This window comes from Trichoplax adhaerens, genomic scaffold (assembly GCF_000150275.1).
Source record: "Trichoplax adhaerens TRIADscaffold_5 genomic scaffold, whole genome shotgun sequence".
Lineage (NCBI taxonomy): Eukaryota > Metazoa > Placozoa > Uniplacotomia > Trichoplacea > Trichoplacidae > Trichoplax > Trichoplax adhaerens.
The window spans coordinates 3,404,708-3,426,130 of record NW_002060947.1 but is presented as its reverse complement, the minus strand read 5'-3'; the positions used below and the strand labels follow the sequence as shown (position 1 = coordinate 3,426,130).

The 21,423-nt window shown below is 33.4% G+C and overlaps 4 protein-coding genes across 4 annotated transcripts; 2 read left to right on the top strand and 2 right to left on the bottom strand.

Moving 5' to 3' along the window:
• Nucleotides 1-1,949: 1,949 nt before the first annotated feature.
• TRIADDRAFT_63948 (uncharacterized protein) lies at nt 1,950-6,146 on the bottom strand (the record flags this gene model as incomplete). Its single annotated transcript, XM_002112400.1, has 14 exons — nt 1,950-2,021; nt 2,100-2,319; nt 2,449-2,547; nt 2,678-2,729; nt 2,796-2,892; nt 3,007-3,096; nt 3,228-3,299; nt 3,427-3,472; nt 3,558-3,701; nt 3,871-3,952; nt 4,055-4,114; nt 4,281-4,340; nt 4,473-4,584; nt 6,120-6,146. The coding sequence occupies 14 exons, from the start codon at nt 6,144-6,146 to the stop codon at nt 1,950-1,952; spliced, it is 1,233 nt and encodes a 410-aa protein (XP_002112436.1).
• Nucleotides 6,147-8,134: 1,988 nt separating this feature from the next.
• Nucleotides 8,135-12,376, top strand: TRIADDRAFT_56450 (uncharacterized protein; the record flags this gene model as incomplete). Its single annotated transcript, XM_002112835.1, has 12 exons — nt 8,135-8,254; nt 8,817-8,974; nt 9,450-9,591; nt 9,684-9,991; nt 10,080-10,129; nt 10,320-10,389; nt 10,632-10,801; nt 10,964-11,082; nt 11,193-11,266; nt 11,351-11,402; nt 11,514-11,688; nt 12,291-12,376. The coding sequence occupies 12 exons, from the start codon at nt 8,135-8,137 to the stop codon at nt 12,374-12,376; spliced, it is 1,524 nt and encodes a 507-aa protein (XP_002112871.1).
• A 710-nt stretch (nt 12,377-13,086) lies between these two features.
• Nucleotides 13,087-15,281, bottom strand: TRIADDRAFT_56449 (uncharacterized protein; the record flags this gene model as incomplete). The annotated part of the gene is made up of 6 exons (XM_002112399.1): nt 13,087-13,188; nt 13,270-13,345; nt 13,608-13,658; nt 13,762-13,790; nt 14,339-14,502; nt 15,125-15,281. The coding sequence occupies 6 exons, from the start codon at nt 15,279-15,281 to the stop codon at nt 13,087-13,089; spliced, it is 579 nt and encodes a 192-aa protein (XP_002112435.1).
• Nucleotides 15,282-16,887: 1,606 nt separating this feature from the next.
• On the top strand, nt 16,888-20,219 carry TRIADDRAFT_25751 (uncharacterized protein; the record flags this gene model as incomplete). Its single annotated transcript, XM_002112834.1, has 9 exons — nt 16,888-16,966; nt 18,061-18,129; nt 18,235-18,368; nt 18,734-18,889; nt 19,063-19,171; nt 19,244-19,306; nt 19,640-19,785; nt 19,896-19,982; nt 20,079-20,219. Coding segments are annotated over 9 exons (984 nt in total), but the record flags the coding sequence as incomplete, so codon positions are not given.
• Between the last annotated feature and the right edge of the window lie 1,204 nt (nt 20,220-21,423).

Sequence of the window (21,423 nt, the reverse complement as noted above, 5' to 3'; positions counted from 1 at the left end):
TGAAAAATTTCGCCAAATTTTACCTGGAACGTGTTACGTTTACTTATTAGATTAGTTGTCAAGCCTTAACAGTAACATGAAATTCTATCTGTAATAACGCAATAAAGAAGTTATGGAATAAAGTTTGTAAGACTTATGCAGCAAATCCTAAACTGCGGCGCTAGCTGCTTGGATCGTGCTCATATTATTAATAATATTAATCCTATTTTGATAGAGTAATTCAATTATTAAAGGAAGTTCAACATAAATTTTTTAGTTCAAAAACATTTCATGATTTAGAAACAGTGATACGCATATCGTTTGTTGGAAAGTCATTTTCTGTGCGTAAACAGTGCCGCCTTTAAATGTTTAATCAAAATCTAAATAAAATTATTCATATTTCAATATCATCTGCCCAAAAATTATAATTTATAATTTATACGTAAACAATGCTGCCTTTAAACTTCAATATATCGCTAAATACTCGTATACTTTCGTTTCGGATAATGATCTACTTAACAGCAAATATTTTGATGGTTTATTAATTATTTTAGTTACCTTTGTGTACAAGCATGATTTTTTTTGTATACGCAAGACTCCTGATGGAAAGCCTTCATGTACGAGTTTCCATATTTTTAGGGGGTCACATCAATAGAAATCTATTACATGTAATCATTAACGTTGTGTAGGGCATCATTAAACATTTTATATGGAATACATAATTCGTAGCGAATATCGTCATCATTAGTAGGAACTTTTACGCAGCTTTACAAGGCTTCGAAGTGAATGTCCTAAATAAGAATCTAAAATTATTCAATTTCAGAAATTATTTTAGTTACTTAACATCAGACGAGCGTACAGTATGCGATTTTGCTCCTTATGTAGCTGAAATCCATAAACCCTATTTCTTAAAGGGTACACTATCAAGTACCTGTATGCGCTTAATTTACTACATAATATCTCTAGGGATACTCCTATTTCTGTTTGCTGATAGTTAGCTATTTCAGCTATGAATTAATTGTTTCTTTCGGAAATCATGATTGCGCAATAAATGATCAGACTTCGACATCGATAGTTCCTGGTACATATGTAGTCTACAATATCATGCAGAGTGGCAATAGTACTATATGAGTAAGTTAACAGAAATTCACTAAATCAGTCATTTTGTAAAGTGACTAAACAACCGTCATTAACTCGCAAAGCAGATAGGCTAGAAATAACGTACAAAGACACATCTTAAAATGGAGGGGGTGATTTTCTTTCTCGAACAGTTCCTGATAATCTCATGCAAACCCGTACAGTGGTAACAGGCAAACCGTTCGCTGAGGACAGTTTTCTTCAGTTTATTATAATTGTATGAAAAAGAACATGCAATTAATGCTCTTATATATGTTATAGGTTGTGTAAATAGAATAAGTAGACAGCAGTCACAAGCTGGTCCAACACTCATGAGAGCAGTATCTTTTATCAGAAAACTCAAGATCATTCGATGTAGTCAAGACCATGGTGAGTGGTGAGCAATGCAATAAACTTTTCTAAGCTTTACCTACTATATAGCTGAAATTTAATGTTAAAGCGTTGTAACTTCCTATAGTAGTTTATATTTTCCTGCTTTCAGTATACGTAGGTAGTATATTCGGCTACAAAAATACAGGTACATATCAAGGACACTTCACTTTAATTTCATCAGTTCTAGAAATTTTGTAACATTTCGATTTATGGAATGATGTCGCAACAATACATTGTGCAAACAGAATAAGTTATAAACGACACCACTATTCCTATTACCAAATTCTTTGATAGTTTTTTACTTGTTTCTTAAGTTGTCTACAGTAACATTTTCCATTTTATAACCTATCGTAAAAACATCCTGAATTTCGGCATATACCTGAGTTCTTTCAGTATAACTTTACTTGAGAAAGTTTGTGTTAGGTTTTCCCAGATTTTAATATAGAGAAGTTTAATTGCTACTACTTTAGTCTATCTGCGTGTTGGGCTTCCCATTCTTGACGCTTCCTACTAAAAGCAGTAATCTCTTCATCCTAGAAGATAAGCAATTGTTTGAGCTTACTACAGTGGTAAGTTAAACAGTTATAATAACAAACAAATACTGTTCTTACTAAGGTTTTCCGTTGTTTGTCTAATATCTTTTTCTCTTCAGAACGCTCCTTCTTCGTCTTTTCGAAACCTTTTAAAAGATCTTGTTCCTTTCTTTTTAGTTCTTCATCTTTTTCTTTAACCAACTGCATATAATGATCTCGAATCTCTTCCTCTTTCCGTCTAAAGGTCTCAATCATAGCAGCTCGTTCTTTCTCATAGCTAGCTTTCATGTCACTTAAACTGAATCAAGCAAGGTTTATTTTAATAAAGCAGTAGCAAAATCCGACTTCGAGTATACGGTTTTATTTAACCAAGAAAAATATCCTTATAGCGGCTTTGAAATAAAAAAACACACGTTGCTAGACTTACTTGCTTACGTCAATGTATCCCATCTCTTGAAGACGTCTACGTCGATACATTTCGTAACAATAATGATGTGTTTTCTCGCGCAGATCGTCCATGTTTGTCCTATCATTTTAACCAACACAGAAGTTTATCAATATTGAATTAACTATCTATATCAAATTTGATTAAATAGGTAAGAAAGTAAAAGTACAGTAGACGTAGCATTAGAAAATAGATTGAGAAGCTTTGTTACCTAATTAGCATATCTCGCAGTCTAGTGAAGTCACAATGATTTTCATTTTCCACTGTATGAAGTAATAAATGTTTATATAAAGGTTCAACTTCAATGACAACTTATAGCTCTATTGTACCTTGTACTACTCCCCACGGATATTGTCTGGCACGAACATGCTCATTGCCAACCTTGACTTTTTCTCGACTGCCAACAATAGCAAATGGTAACCGTTCCTAATGGGGAAAGTACAAATTTATTACAGTCTGAGAATCTTGCAAGGAGAGAATGAATACATGATATTAGTGTTATATATTCATATATTTATGGCGTAATATAATAGTGCGTACATTGTTTGCCTTATTAACGGCACTGACGACTTTATCATCCGCCGGGAAGTGATATATTTCGATATTATTAGCATTTATTTCTCCCATGATCTGTTAAAAATATCGTCCAGTGATATATAGATTTAAGTTACTTGCATCACAAATTAGGATACCTATTCGAGGATAAGCTTATACAATCGAGCAATTTGCTGAGCACAAATATATCTTATTCAACTTCTTACCCTACTCTTAAACCCTTGCAGTTCATCAATACTAATCGTGTCAGCTTTAGCAATAAGTGGTATGATATTAACCTAAAGAAAAAAAACGACATAGAATTTCGAAAATTTTCCTAATAGCACTTTATAACAATAGCTAATTACAGGTATCAATAAACTACATATAAAGAGTGCTAGCTACTTGTCAATAAGAATAGCAAACCTTTCGATGCAATGCTTCCATACATTTCAGGTCAAGTGCCTTAATTCTGTGCCGAATCAATAGAATATTATAAACTTTTCATTTGTAAACGTACACATAGCGAAAAAAATAGCAACAAAGATACAACTCACGAGTGACCAGTAGGAGAAACAAAGTATAAGCATGCATGAATACGAGTATCGTGTAGACCATGCAAATTACGGATTCCAGATGCCATTTCAGCTTGGAGATAGCGCTCAAATTGATCATCAACATATTTAGATATCTGTTCACAGCTATTGTAACGGCACATTTTGAACTTGATTAACACTTTATTTTTGTAAGAGTTTATCGAAAGCTTAAGAAATTAGCTATCAGGTAGGAACCAGAAGCCAAAGAAAGACACATAAAGTGTAGCTATTATTACTAATCAATTACCACAATTGAATTCTATTGTGTTGTTACCTTTCTCCTTTGTTAATTTGATCCCCGAAAGATTCAGTATGAACAAGTGTCAAACGTAGTGAAATTTGACTTTCTTTTAGCACTAACATTAATAATAAACAATTTTATTTATGAACACATTTGCAAGCTTCTGAGTCGGAACAGTTTCCTTAAACGTATACAGTTACATCATATATATACTTACCATATGTGGAGCAGTCAAGGCCAACTTTAGAAGTGCTAGAATGCCTTTTAGATTTAATGTCTGAAGTCATAAAGGGTTTAAATCAATTTTGGTTGTAATACGTATAAAGTTGTACTTTTTGTAAATTTACAAAATATCTTATCGTACGGCAACACCGAAATTTAATATGAACAAGGTATGTGCCTCAGCGCATCAAATAAAACATATCGTATGACGTTGGTAGTACCTTCGAATTCAGTCTTGAAAAGGGAATCCATTAACGTTGACTTTCCACATCCGGTCTCGCCTATGTGAATTTTTGGATAAAGTGATGTGATATATCTTTATCGTAAGCAGGTACAATTTAGATAAGTTCATAAACAGTAATCGAATTTATACTCATAGAATAGTTTATAATATTGTAAATTTATCTGTTTACCAATACATAAAACATTGAAATCGAAACCATTTTCAGTACATCTGTTGACAAGTTGGTCTGGAAGGCTAGAAAATCCAACAGTACCAGAAGGTTTTAGCGGACGATCTGGACCCTACAATGAGCGGTGATATATACATATTTAAAGTTGATAAGTATTCTTAGGATTCGTAATTTATACAGGCCAAAGTTGACTAAATCAATTATAATTATCCTTCTTAATGCACTGCTATCACTGTGGAGTTAAATAATATATAAGCAGGTAACTGATCGAGAATTTAAACTAATAAAAAGCAGTCGGTATTAATAGTCCAAGAGCGACACTGAGCTATCAGCGACGTACAGTGTATCGACATGTTGCATGGTCTCTTATTAATTTAATTAACTTCAGTTCGTTTGCTGCCGTATGTGGTACTAAAGAGGGCGTAAGTCTAGACGCTTTACTACACAACATGGTGTACGCTATCAGTATGACAAGCTTGACATAACCTACTGTACTGTATGATGTCAGTAGCAATATATTTTAGACAGTGTACACTAGAGATCCTATACAAAAATCTTTTTGCACAGGGTCTCGAGTATACACTCACTGTCTAAGTCGGTACTCTAAAAGTCATTAGGACATAGAAAATCGATAACATCAATACAGATTAGAGAGCAAGGAGTGCTTTTATCATTGCTTGACTTAAAGTTGGGCAGTTAACTAAATTCAGAATGTACGAGTTATATACTGTACTATACCAGCAAATTATTGACGCAATCACAAGCACCTACACTGCGTATTTCAGCATTACAACAGCAAAAATGTTAGAAAAAGACCAGCAAATTACAATTTTGTAGAAAAAGTTACATAGCCCAGAACAGTAATCTAGTTCTTATTTCATGGATTCATTACGATGATGTAACAGATACTACTTTGTGATACTAAGGAAAGGATTAGTAATGAGAGACTGATAGAATAATTAAATATGATTGGTACTTTAAGCGCACAATAAGCAATAGAACAAGTTCTTCTGGAGTACTGCAGCCATCTATTATTTTATCTACTGTAGAATTAGTACGGATTGCAAAGCATAAAGATTTATGCCGTAAAAATCGTCGACTGTTTATTAGCAATACTGTAACATGTAAAGAATAATCCATTCGAATTCGCTGTAAGCATTATCAAAAGGAGTGAAAAATCTCTATCCAATGACAATCCAAAATGAAAAGTAATTTATAGGTCTTCGAAAGTAATGGCTATTACTACATTCAGTACTATTGTTGACCATCTTAGTCGTAACATTCTCTAGCAGTACAATACAGTGTTCAGTTATCATCTTTCAACACGGCATATTTGTTATAGAAGTACGTTGCACTAATCGCTACGTACACAGTAAAATACTTTGCAGGCTACATTTCATTATTGCGTGATTGCAGTAGTATGATGAAATGGCTACATACGTATCTACGAGTCGCTATATTGAATTTGCTAGTAGGAGTTTGACAGCATCAATTTTAGTCATGGCAATCTAAAGTTAATCACTTGTCGAACTCATTTCAACTGTATCACTCATGATACAGTTGACTTATTGGAAGTCTGACAATAATAAATTCAATTGAAGTGGATTCTAGATTATTCCATATCCTACATCGGGAATCATAACATACCAAAACTCGTTTAACTTCAGAAGACATTTGTAATTTTCGAAGCAGTAAACTTGTGAGCTCCCAAAATATCGATCAAATGCTTGCCAACGTCTTTGATCTTTTGATCAGCGTAAGACTAAGCTGGCCCGCGGATGTAACCACAGTACTGTGCTCAGTCTACTGTACTTTGGTAACGCGAACACCTGTAAGCAAGCTTTTAGTTTAACCACAACCACTCAGTCAGTTTTGCGCCAACTAACCAACGACTATTTCCAACAGTTAATGTCCAGTACTGTACTGTACATTGTACAGTACTACAGTGTATTATACGCTATGGAGTGTACTGTACAGTACACTGTACTGTACAGTACAGTACCTCACCGTACTTGTACCATATTACTGCCTACTATAGAGTTCATACTAACAACCGTATTGAAAGTTCTTACTAATCTCCATTAGCATGGAGACAAGAAATTGAATACGTAGTTAAAGTTATTCTAAAACAAACTACTAGCTCCTACTCTCTCTTGATTGTATTGAAAAACGGCGGCTTATATACGTGCGCTGTTTACACTTAGAACGCAATGTAATGGCAAGTTTGTGTAACAGTAGATTCATTAGTGGATACAGTATAATAACACGGATTTGCACACTGCACCGTACTGTATTAGTCATTTCTAGTAAGTGTATGCCCGTTTCAAAGACTACTAAAAACCATCGACAGGTGTAATGACCGCCCACTACACGTTATTTGTACAGTAATGTCATATTTGTTGCATTCATGGTCTATGGACAATTAAACAAGTATTGTACTTTCATAAATGTTTTCGAGTTGGTAGAAAGTTTAGAAATTATTAAGAAATATAGGCACATCTGCAAATTAATTTTTCGATATTTTCGGCCCCCATCTGATAGGAAAGTCTGTCTGTCCATGACTTACGGGGTGACAATCGTGTATCAGACTATGGAGGTCAGTAAGAAGTTCTTTACCTCTATAGTACAGTATGTTTCAGACCTACAGTACAGTACAGTGCACAGCATGCACAATTGCACACTAAGTCACAAGCTCATAACGTGAGTGACGTCATGTAACGTACTGTACACTGTACTGAGTGTACAGTGTACAGTACATAGGTACCCTGTACAGTACAGTACAGTACTGTACTGTACAGTGTACACTACTGTAGTAAATGTACTGTACTGTTGATCATCGATTTAACTACACTAAACTTAATCATAAGACAAGCAAGCCTAGTGGAGTAATTTGAACGTCCTAAAAGAAAACAACGCAGCAACAGAGGCTTATCAACATACTTATAATACACAGTATATATATGTTACGTATACATATAATCAGATGGAGAAATAATCTTGTATAGGAGCTTCTTATTTGACTTTTCATTAATAAATAGTAACATTATCTACAGAACACTGCGCAATACAGGTAAAATTAGACTCCGCTGCTTTGAAATTGTTAATTACAAGAATGTAAAGTAGACCGTAGTGTGTGGAAAATTTAACACATACCTAACGTTTTTTGCTAAATTTTTTGGTTGGTGACGGCATATAGCGAATAGTAATTGTAACATTTATTGAATATTATCTTAAACTGATGCCAAAGAGTATTATGAATTTACTTGAATTTGATGTAGTTTAACATGTTCCATTGCTTGGCTTAAAACGACTTTCACACCTTTTGCGGTAAAATAAAGTATTGCTTAAGGTTAGGATAGCTATACTGTACGGTGATAGTACGTTGATCCACTCGACACTTTAATTTGATAATTGGAATTAATACTGTATGTTGTGATTAATTAAATGAAATGAAGAATTCATTTCAACTCGTCGGGAAAAGCCCTATAAGTTCTTATGACGTTGATAATCGCTTATCATTTCATTAGCTGTATCCGAGTTACCGCTTTGCTAATAGTTTGTTCGCCAATACTGAAATGGTTAATATTTTGCTTTTTCAAGATTAAAATCCCACAACGGTGTGATATTGTGAGCTGTTTAAAAGAATCTGCTGAGGTAATATCATGGCATGTACCTGCGGTTGTGTTGCCATCACTACGCTGGTTTTGGGTGTTTTGCTAGCGATTGGATGTGGTGTTGGTATTCCGCTACTAACGACGTTCTTGAGCGGAGTAGTTGATCAGGTCATCAGAAATATTGATCAGTTAGATATGGAATAGGCGTATACGTACTACTTTTGATAGTGAATTAAGATTTCGATTAGCTTGATACATTATTGATGAGACGCTGTTAAATTGACTCTAAAAATGGAATAAGAATTTTCATTACCAAATCGTATTGGTTGATAACTAGTTATGAATCTTGCTGCTACAGTATCGTAAAAACTCAGTATAATTCTATGATATAACCTAACCAATATCAGCTAAAAATTAATTATGCCATCTTAGTTCCGTCGTACAAAATAAATTTACTATAGGATATTGCTTAGCACGCAGTATACTCGTGTAATTATGTTTCACCCCATTGCCTATAACTTTTGATGATGCTTCTCTTAATTAAGAGTAAAATTTTCATTGCTTATTTAGAATCAGGCTGATAAACATTCATTTTATCTAATCTTAAGCAGCGACATTCAATCCTTTAAATTTATAAACCCAATAACATGACTGCTCCACACTTTTGCCGTACTATAAATTAAAAATTTATTGTATTAATTCATTATACGTATATAATTGATTTATTTAGAGGGTAGAATTATTACCGAATACCACTGGTTATAATAATTGGCTGCATCCTGGCGGACCAATTTATATGCAATTTTATATTTTCAATATTGTGAATCCATTAGAAATTGAGCAAGGTCAACGACCGGCTGTTGAACAAATTGGTCCATTTACTTATAGGTACCATGAATATAGTCTTTAAGTGGGTTGTAATCCTAGGCTATTATCAGAATTGGACCTTATTGTACATACACTGTAGAATTGTGGCTTCGTTAAAATTATAATTAATCGCGGTTAAAATGACTTCCTATTATTGTCATCTTATGTACTATAGTTTAAGATTTCTGTTACTGCAGACAATACATAGATACATATATGTAATAATTATACATTTAGTAAAACTAGAAAATTATTAACTGAAAGCAACTTCTTTCGTTCGTTAAACACGATTGCCCAAAAATTCTGCGGAAATTGTAAATACATCCAATGATAATCATATCTTGAAGCAATAGCGTATTTTATTTTGCGGTATTGATATCTACTTTTCTCGATATTGATTTACCCTATTGACAAGGTGACACCGTTTGCTAGTGAAAGGATATATCGAACTTGAATACGAAAAGCTATTACTAATGATATCATTCATGTTGACTAGGGAACATCGTATTAAAACTGATGTTGTCTTCTACACCAATGGCACTGCATCTTACAATGAGAAGAAGATTTTTATTTTTCTACCAGATCGATCAATTGATAGCGATAATTTTACGTTTACAACTATCAACGTACCATTATTAGTAAGTTGTAGTAGGTGTTTAGTATTAACTGCGGTATTAATTTACGAGCCCCTGATAAATGTTAATTATTACAATGTTTTACCATACAATAGACAACGTTGGAAATTATGAGGAAAGATAATATATCAGAAAATCTTAAGAAACTCTTTTTCAATTTCGTTTCAAACCTGCATAACGAGGGATTGTTTATAAAGCGGTCAGTTAGACAGATGATATGGGGCTATGATGACGATATTTTTGACTTTTTACGTGATATAAGTGCACTGTTGCCTAACCCAGTCAAAATTCCGAAAGTGTTTGGATTGCAACAAAATGCCTCAAGTGCTGGAATATTTGATGTTTACACTGGTAAAGATGATCCGAAAAATTTAGGAAAGATTGCGCGTTGGAATGGGGAAAGGTTAGTTCCTATAGTTACGTAGCACAGTGATTAATATAAAATCTTATGTCGCTAATTCTTTGTTATATATCAATAAAACATTCCACAGTCATTTGCATTGGTGGAAAGACAAATATGCTAATATGATCAATGGAACTGGTAAGGAAATGTCAAGCCTAACCAGAAAGTAGATGCAGTGCAATTTATAGATATAACTTTATACTATAAATTGAAAAGTATCAGTATAATTCGAGATTATTGATGTTCAATATACGTGCATAAGAATACGTTCTTATTATATCTAATTGTAAGAAACGTCTGTATCACTATTGCATTACTACGTTTTCAGATGCCGTACAATTTCATCCACATTTGACTCGGAAGGAAATGCTATATTTATTCAATAACGATGTATGCAGGTAAAGGATACCCCACAATTAGTAATTGATAACCAAGTTTCATTTCAGACTTCCAATTTGTGCTGCAAAAGGAATGACTTATTCACAGATGCAAACACAAGGCTTAAATTAGAGTCTAATAATATTGTCGTGTTTACTCTTATAGTGATTATACTATAGAATACATATTACGGTACTTTTTTATCCTTAGTTGGATAATATCACAACTGGTCACCTACTTAAGATCAATTTTTCTTTTTCAGATCCTTATACTCTATTTACCACTCTGATGTTAAACTGAAAGGCATTAATTTGTATCGTTATACTATTCCCGGTAAAGTTTTCTTGAATTCTTCAGCTAATCCAGACAATGCCGGTTTCTGTGAACCGTGCCTGGCTTCTGGACTATTAAGTTTATCCTCGTGCAAACAAGGTAAATATTTATTGTTCTCTTCCAGCGTATCATTATTTCAATCAGTGGAGTCCAGTGATTATATAATTCAATAGATAGAAAGTTTACTGATAAAGTATATCGTATTATCTTCTGTGTTAGTAGTGCATGAATTTTATCGCTTGCATTTTCAAAACGTTGTAGGGGCTCCTGTAGCTATTTCATCACCCCATTTCCTTTATGGCGATCCTCAATTAGTACATAATGTAACAGGTCTACATCCAAACTTGGAAGAGCATGCGACGTGGATTGATATTGATCCGGTAATTAGTCAATTATTTGATTACAAATGACATTATAAAACGTAGCACTTATCCGTTAGCGTATTCATATTTTATTAAGTTAAGCAAAGTGATTTCTTGTGTGATAACAGATTACAGGCTTTACCATGCATGCCCGGAAACGGTTACAAATTAATGCTGTCGTCTCGCCTGATAATTCGCTTAAGTAAGAGTTTTACGTTGTTATGTAGTTATGACATATAAATGCATTTGCTAACATCAGACTTTCCAAATAACTATTGAATACTAGGGGAATGAAAAATGTAAAATATGTAGTAATGCCGATTGTTTACCTGAACGAGGTAGTATAAACGTTTAGCTAACATAATATGTACCATCATTAGCATTCGTTATTGCAAAAAACTTTTACTGTCCAATTTTAACGGCAAATGGACTCTATTTTGTCCTTGTAGAGTGCTGAGATTGATAAGAAGCACGTCGATCTGTATAACCAGCAGCTTACTATACCATTTCTAATCTTTCATATTTTGGAGTATGCGGTGCCTGCATTTAGTGGAATTCTTATCCTAGTATCAGCGGTGGTTCTATTTCGTATTAAGCGACATGGCCGAATTCTGCACGTGGTAGGTAATCTATGCTATTTACGCAAAGTATCAGTTACTCGTATAACGGTAAAGTATGACAAGTATGACAAAGTAGCTCCTGAATAGATTTTTTTAGATGGATAAAAACTATCAAAATAATTACTATAGCTAGGTCATATATTTAGAGCCGAAACTTGTAAGGATATCTTACATGAGCTTACAATTGTATTCTCTTTTTTACAGCAACGATCAGATTATGAGCCCATAGAATAATCATAATCTTACAGCTCTGTAAACCATGTTGCATTTGTCTTGATATCTTCTCTGGGGAGCATGAACAAATCAAGTATCATGCACATACTTTTAAATGATAACAATAAAAGTAAAATTTTGGACTTATACTGTTTATAATTGTTGTTTCAAGATTTGCATTAGATATCTTAGCTAAGTAGGCGATCATTTTGATGTCATTATTGCTTAAATATGCCTAGACTTTACTTTGTTAATATCTATGATATTTTTATTCACTATAATATTTCCGCATAATATTCTAGATCCACAATTTCAGATTTATACCAATCATCTACTTGTATGATGTAGAAGCCGAGTTGAACTATCTATCTGCTATAATATTCACATTTGTAGAATTTGGTAAATATCGCCAGAATGTCCTTGATGTTGCTAAAATAATGACAAAACGTTTCATTGTAATTATATTTGACGAAAGTTGACGAAAATAATTTTGACCCTAGTTCATGATTGACTTTTCATTCCATTTTTTAATATTTTAAATCTTCAATAGCGCATCAATAATTTTTACAAAGATTTATCAAGAAAATAAAACTCAAACCTTATTAGTATAGGAATTTTATATCCTTTGTCTGAGATTACATTTGTATGATAAAAGCGTCTTGATGATTGTTATCAGATTACGAATACAGTTAACTCGAGTTAATTTCACATTCTTCGTAACTTTTGAATAAATGAACATGTTCAGTGATTGTGACAAAGAAGCAGATGCGACAGCCATTTTATAATGTTACAAAATTACAAGGTAAAATATTGGCACTGCCTGTTGACACTTAGAAATCTATATATGATATTTAGGATCGTATATTCGATTAATAATCCACACACCATAGGACTGTTAAGCCCTATGAGGTAAACAACCACGAAATATTCAATACATCAATTTCTATAATTGTATCATACGGTATTATATTGATAATACAAATTATCGATAAGTACCTTTTTACAAGCACAATACGACATCTTGATTTTGTTATAAAATAACTAGTTGGTCTAGCTAGTACTGTGCGTACCTACGCAATGGGGTGATTTTGAAGGTCACCGAAATATTGCATTCTTAAATTTAAACTACGGTACTGTACTTTGCTGACCCAATAACTTTTCCATGCTTAAAAAGTAGAAATAAGCATGTTTAGTCTTGTATCTTTAAGATGTTCTTGTTTTCCACACTATTCATCTCCTTTAGCACTTTAGCAATATTATATCGCAATTCATGAAATTTCGCCACAGAAACCTGAGTATCAATTGAGAATAGCGGTATACGGAAACATTAAGTAACAATTTACAGCAAAGAATTTACGTTTTCCCTACCCACCTCAAAAGTGAATATTTTGCCGTTGCTAAGGGTCAATTCAAGCAAGAGGTTAGGCACCAGAGATCTACTGATTGTACTACAGACAACAAAATCATAACAGACTTTAATTAAGGTTGCAAAAGGTATATCATTATAATAGCAGAGAAACTAAAACATTTTATAACCTAGTCGATATCGTTACATCAACACGCCATCTAAGAGACTGGCATCGTGGAAAATGGCATGTGCTGTTTAATATTTCGGATTCCATATATTTTCGTCTATTTATGATAAAAATTCAGATTCAGACATTACAATATACAATTTCCTACAACAGTTATTCACTCTTTGTCCTTTACCTTGAACCATATACCGCATCTCTCAGATAAGGTATAACTTCATCCGGTATTCTACAACAGTTAATAATGATACGTCAATAAAATAACAGCATAAAGTTATCAAGGACATACTGTAACATATCGCTACCATTAAGTAGCTTTGATAGCTCTTTACCTCATCTGCTGTAAATCGGTTTCAAATACCTAAAATTCCGAGAGGATAATTTTTATAAGTCTAATATAATAAACATCAGCAAAGTACAGCATAATATCTAATAATATTTAGTGTCAGCAGAAAATTTTAAATACTTTTACTACTGTCGACGTATAGTACCAATTTCAGTGAGCTCTTTCTCTATCTCTGCAGAAAACTGATCGTATCGATATCAAAGTAAGAATGCTAATAATTTAAATCTTACAATCCAGTAATATTGTAAATACAATAGTGCAACTGCATTGCTCATAATTGATCATATACTGTAAACTTATCATCAAATAATTGCTAGGTATAACATCCAATCAGCGATTCTAGGTGACTATTCTAACATTTATGAAAAAGTACTGAACTATTTATTAACTTGCTATATCCTGTAAATCTAACTGAGAATGTCATCCGTACTACTATATAAGTGATTATAATATCGGTTCATATAGCTGGTTGTACAACCTGGAAATAAATATTCTATGGACGTACAATGCTAGAAATAGTATAGTAAGAGATAAATTATAGGTAAATTGATTAATTTACAAACCTCGCTCTTCAGAGATGCATCTGGTAGTCTGATACTACTTGCTATAAGCAATTTGGTACCAGCAAAAATTATGTTAAAGTTATCAATCGGCAATTCTTCTGATTTAACTTCTTTGAGGACTCTGTGATAGCTAGAAGTGTCTCCCTCGATGTCTTTAACAACAGCTATAATTGAGTATAGTGTGAAATACTGGAGTAAGAACAAGTAATTTGAAATTGTAAATAATAATTTAATTATTATATTCATTTAGACATGAACCGAGAAAGGGAATGGTTGCTTAATTAATAGTTCTATACTTTCATACCACAGATTATCTGATAGATAGTATCAAAATATAAATAATGCTATTTCAATGCTCAAAACTAGTGACGCAAAGAGATTCACCATCTTACGAGAGGATAATCTCACTCAATCTTACATACAGTATGTGAACTTATATCGGAGTCTGATTATATTGAAACTCAAATCTAATCTTTTAAGTTATGCAAATAGACTAATGCGATTCAAATTTTACGGTGTCACAAATGGGGCTGTACAGTACTGAAGATAATTTCGATAGCAATCTGAAGCAGAATAACTAACTGAAGTGTACAATGCTATGAATTGCATTGATAATAAGTTAACAAAACTCTACTGTAAGATCACTATCGACCTCGAGGGCACTGCACGTAACCTTAAGCCTACTCTCAGTAGAAAGCACATACTGTAGGTGAAATTGCTTTTTGATAATATGATTGATCTTATTAGTTTGCTCTTTGAGCGGAAAAGCTAGCTTTCATAACTCACCTACTACTATTTTACGGTAACTTGAATGATCAATCTTTTTCAATAACTTGGACATTTTTGAAACTTCATCGGGTACTTTATATCCGGCAAAAAGTGTTCTTTCAATTGCGCCTGGTCTATTACCAGGCTTAGTTCCATGGCTGACTTTACTTGCCATATCCTTAGCTATGTTTACTCTGTAGTATCACAATTGTGCTTGAAACTGAGGCAAATATTGTTCAAGGAATAGTCAAAACGATCCTTTCTTTGCCAAACCACGAATACGAATCGACGGGTGGAGGTAGGAGCTGTACAATTGTACATCTTACTGTTGCAGCTCGATGCACAGTACAGTACTGTACTGTATATGAAGGGCTGTTATTGTTGAAAGCAAGATCTCGATCGATTTATGCACTACCGTACGTACTGTACAACTTGGTACAAGTGTACAGTACAGTACTGTGCGTACAGTACAGTCGTACTGTACACTGTAAAGTATGTACTGTAATAAGAGAGCAGTACAGTACCGCACGGTACCGTACCGTATTGTACCATAACTGGACCGTATTGTACCGTAACTGGACCGTACTCTGTACTTTCCAACGCCTGGTGTGATCCCGGAGACCTGCAAAATCTGTTGACGGTGAGTTTTAAAGTGCGTCGTCCCATGTGTACAGTACTGGACTGTACAACGTTGCAGTAAAGTGCAAAAGAAAAGCTTTACTACTAGTAGTAGGATAGTCAATCTAGCATTGCAGACTGCAGTTCGTCTACACGTTTGGCTGGTTGAGGAGATTGAAAACATCTTTCACTCCGTTTGCGTTGACTTTATTTTACAACTTATCCTAATTAATAATGATAGCTATTAGAAATGCAGCTGTTAAGCCAACTACCTGGCGCCCGTTGCTGTCCTCCATCAGAAGTATATCATTCGTTTTTCAATCAGAAGATGCCTCATCAGTTGGCTTGCATGGAGGTACAGTATGTTAATGTACTATCTTTGACGCTGTTATTATTGGGAGGTGCGCGACAATAATTCGCTCCAATCGCGACACATGCCAATAATATTGTAAAATAAACCCACTTGAAATAAAGGAACACTACAACAATATCTTGCCTAAGTTGCGTTACTGTATTAGAGGTATTGGAGATGGCAGATTTATTCACTGTTGTATACGACTGTATCGATGGATTATCTTTGCTAAAAGTGTAATGTAAGAATAAACGTGAAATGGTTAATCTTTCTGCAATTTTGACGTCAGTCGCCAATTACCTAATATGGAGCGATCAATGGGATATGTACTTATTTTTTAGCTCTTCTGTAAGAAATTTCTGCTCTTGTGTACTGTAAGTAAGAAGCAATGGAGAGTTATTGTTGATCTTAAGCTGGATCCTTTAAATGCACACTGACTGCAGCTTATCACGGGATAGATCTCAGACTGTCCACATATAAGGCTACTCAAATCACAACGTAGGATGACTATTCATGAGCTTTCGACCTATTGTAGTTGCGCTTTCACATGTGTAAATTCGTGAAATTGACATGATCCGATCTATCAATAGGACTTTATTTCTCAAATGTGCGCGTACGGGTATATAATATATTAATCAGCTATGAAATATTGTACTAATATTCATTTACCGTAAAACATACATAAGTACCTTACTGTGCGCAGCTGCTAATCACATTCTTATTCAATTTAATATCGATCGTAAGGGATAATACGTATATTTCAGAGTACAGTGCTTAATAAACTTTCAAATGCGATGTTCTCATTCCTATAGGTGAAACGAAAAGATTAAATTTGTTTCAATCGTTAACGAATGCTATGGATATTGCTATGGCTAGTGACCCAAATGCAGGTAAGATATATATCACATATTGACGGTTATAATTGATAACCTGAATTTTTGTTTTATGCAATGTACTCTATCCAATAATATATGATAAATGATAGTTAACACAACACCTGTGCAATGCACACAGTGTGCATACTAAGTAATTGAAATTATATTATACGTTTATTATACGTATTTGCAAGCCCAACATTAATCGGTAAATTTTGGCCTTTCAAGAACTAAAAACAAATAGTAGAGAAATAAATTTGCAAGCAAGTGGGTGTAACTGCTAGCTGACATTGCATGTTAAAATGGAATAAATTGTTCATGTCTATTCGAATCTGTTGTTACTAGTCTCCTCAACGACCGTAAGAACAGTTTAGTTTTGAGCTTAAGAAAAGTCTAGCTTTATTTTACAGAACTCTCTTATATGCATCAATTTGCACATCCGATGATAAAGATTTTACAAGTTTTAGATAAAAATAGTACTTCAGAACTGTTATGTATCTATATTATTATTTTGCACGATAGTTACTCTGAATGCAGCTAGTAAAGTTGATCTTTTTACTCATCAACATGTGCTTAGATGCTTCCACTAATAACACAAAATGTCATCATGATACGAGAACTTCACTAGCTATATTTAAGGCTATGATATACTGTAGGCTATGCTATTTCACAAATAAAATCTTATTACATATCCATATGAATAATTACATACGAGTATTAATATTAAATATTAAATACTCATCTAATTTACCTTTTAATTATAACGACTTATTTTTACAATACTGTACATATCAGAACCCAATCTAATTCAATTACATTTTATGGAAAACTGTGAGACATCTTTAATAATGGTTTACTATACCTATTACAAAGATTTCAAGTTACATAAATTCTTAGTAAATATCAATTAACAACTAATAATATAAGCCTTGATATCTGTATAGCAGAAGTACTCGAACTTTTAATAGCATTAACGTCGTTGATATTAGCAATGAATGATATCTCTATCTAAAAAATCAACTCAAGTTAATTCTAAAGGTCTATTTTAATTTTGCGTCAAATAGAACAACAGATATTAACATTTCTCATGTAATTGATAAAATAAATAGTTATCTTTGGAGAAGACGTTGCCTTTGGTGGCGTATTTCGCTGCACTTTAGGACTAGCGGACAAGTACGGTTAGTCCAATCCAAGATCTTTGGCAATTAGCGACTATTGAATTAGAGGTCATTTACACTTGTAAAGATAGGTAATTTCGTAATGTATTATTTTCATCTATACAGGAAAGGATCGAGTATTTAATACTCCATTATGTGAGCAAGGAATTGCCGGTTTTGGAATTGGTTTAGCGGCTGCTGGAGCTACTGCGATAGCAGAAATTCAATTTGCTGACTATATATTTCCCGCTTTTGATCAGGTACTGCAAATACCAAAGTAAGAATAGAACGATTTTATCTGTTATAATATTATATAATAGTCGATAATCAACTTAAATTGCCTACTAAGGTAATATATTAGTAAGAAATACGCAGTATGTTATATTTCCGAACGTAAAATAAAATTTACTCCACGGAAATGACCCTTATATCATCGATATGCCAGACGTGTAAAATTTGCCTGTTATTGTAAATATTATCCAGTTGAGCTAGAACAGTAACCTTGATAATTATGTTGTACAATCTTACAAATTTATACCAAGGGGATGCACTCAACCAGTAGAGTCTATACAGCTAACAATTAACCGCTTTTTATCGATTGTGTTTATTGCAATTTTAACCACAGATTGTAAATGAAGCTGCAAAATATCGCTATCGCTCTGGTAATATATATGACTGTGGCAAGTTAACAATCAGAGCACCTTGTGGAGCTGTTGGTCATGGTGCCTTATATCATTCGCAGTCACCAGAAGCATACTTTTCACATACTCCTGGACTTAAGGTTCGACTAATTACTGCAGTATTTAAAAAATTTGCAAACTGACCTACATTAATTCTGATCAAGATCTCTTGCACTGCCATTCATCTAATGCTACATAATATTATTTTAAGTGTATATCACCATAGATATTATTATAATCTAAGCAGGGAAGTCTCTTTGTTTCGTTTGCTAAGGTTGTCATTCCTCGCAGTCCTATACAAGCCAAAGGTCTGCTGTTGTCTTGCATTCGTGATCCGAATCCTGCCATATTTTTAGAACCGAAAGTGCTATATCGTTCTGCAGGTTGTAGATTAATGTTATAATGCTGTCTTTTAATCGCTAAATAAGTTACATTTTTATTATATTGCATCACAGTCGAAGAAGTTCCGGTAGATGACTATGAAATTCCGCTATCAAAAGCTGAAGTAGTTATGGAGGGTAAGGATAGTTCTAGTGTTCAGAAATTTGGTCGCTTGTAATTGATAAAGCAGCGCAAACTTTGCTATGTCATATTTGCAAAATACTATGCTTGTGATAACATAGGATTCTTTAAATCTATACTCTTTACGTTCGTAGAGATGCTATCAAATGTACCAAATCTTGTCTTTAAAAGGCATGATTTTTGGCTGTAAATACGGCTTAAATTACATGATGATACAATCTTTTGATTTCATACCATCTTAAAGTAGTTTATAATAACATTTCTAAACCGTGCATGATGGAATTATTTGCTAATTTAATACCTTGAGATTTGTATATTTTGTTTTATAGGTAGCGACATAACACTTGTCGCTTGGGGCACTCAATTTCACATTATAAAAGAGGTTGCCGATATGGCTCGTGAAAAATTTGGAGCATCATGTGAAGTTATAGATTTAAGAACAATTTTACCTTGGGATTATCAAACTGTAGTGAAGGTAGTATATATATTACTGTTGATTATTATTGAAAATTTTGTATGCGATTTCTAAAGTGAAGCTATCTAAACAGACTAAATCACGCTATAATTTCTTAATGCAATTTAAAGTCTGTTAAGAAAACTGGAAGACTAGTTGTGAGCCATGAAGCCCCAATAACCTCTGGATTTGGAGCCGAAATTGCTAGTACTATCCAGGTTGATTTATGACAAATACTTATTTCCATGTACGATTTCATATTTCAGTTTAGCATAAGAACTTGACTGTAAGGTTTTCTTTATATCAATATTTAGGAGCGATGCTTTCTTAGCTTAGAAGCGCCAATCCAGAGAGTATGTGGGTTGGATACGCCTTTCCCACACATATTTGAACCCTTCTATGTTCCGGATAAGTGGCGATGCTTAGACGCTGTTAAGAAAGCACTCGACTATTAATAATATTATTTCCTTTATGATTATGCATCTAATACTGCTTTATAACTGGTGTTTGATTAGGTAAATAGTACTTATCTTGATAGATTGATATGTGTAAGTATTGGGTATATTACTCCTAAAATACTTTGTATTCCCATGAGATATCAAAAGCGAATGAACTTATACCCGATTCTACTACCATACACATATTATTAATATATACTATAAAAATTATACCAGAATACACTTGTACAAATACGCTAGCGTCAGATACAAGTTGCTGTTTTAACTGGTATACAGTACTAATATAATTATTATTGAATCTTCCGAGGCCAGATTCCGATCTCTGCGTGTCGTATTTTGTACCGTAAGTCATAATATTTGTATCAGTAGTAACTTTTCCGATTACAGTTCTGACTTGCGTTATTAGTACCATGATTTCTGATTTGAAATTGCATTACGGACTTCTACTGATGCTATTAAATGCAAGATATAGTGGAGATTTACTTGATAACTGATTACATGGACAGTTTAGTTAAAGTATAACTTTTTTCTTAATATTTGAACACAATCTAAATTTTTAATCGTTGATGGAAACTATTTTCAATAGTAAATAATAGCATAGAATATATTTCAAAAGGCCCGGAAGTTTATATAAGTTTCTCGTTGGCTAAATTCGTGCTTATGTATAGGAACATTAATATTAATCATCAAATTTTCGGTCTTAAGAAAGAGCGGCGTTTTTACCAAAGATAAACCTTTTGCAAAAAAAGTTGTGACATTTAATACAGGCAGTTAATGGTAACAGTGAATATGATGTTAAAATTAAAATATTAGAGCAAATAAAAATTGCATTGGCTCATGTATTTAATGATCGTAGTATTTTGCCTACCTTGATTAAGATAATCAATTATAGTACAAATTGTAAAGCCAGACAATTGGTAATCCTGCGAAAATTGAAGTCATTCGCAATGATCCATGTATAATAAATAATACATAATCTTTCAAACTGCGTGTTTGTAAGATGAGTCAGTCGTCATTTTATTACCAGTGTACGTACCCTTTATCCTTGATTGTCATCATTTTTAATAACCCGATAGGCTAAGAATTCTATTTATTTACGCTATTCTAACCAACACGAAATACTTTATCCATATTCTTTACCAAATACTTACTTTGTCTGTGCCACCTTGAAGTATATTATTGTTATATTCGATCCTCCTGC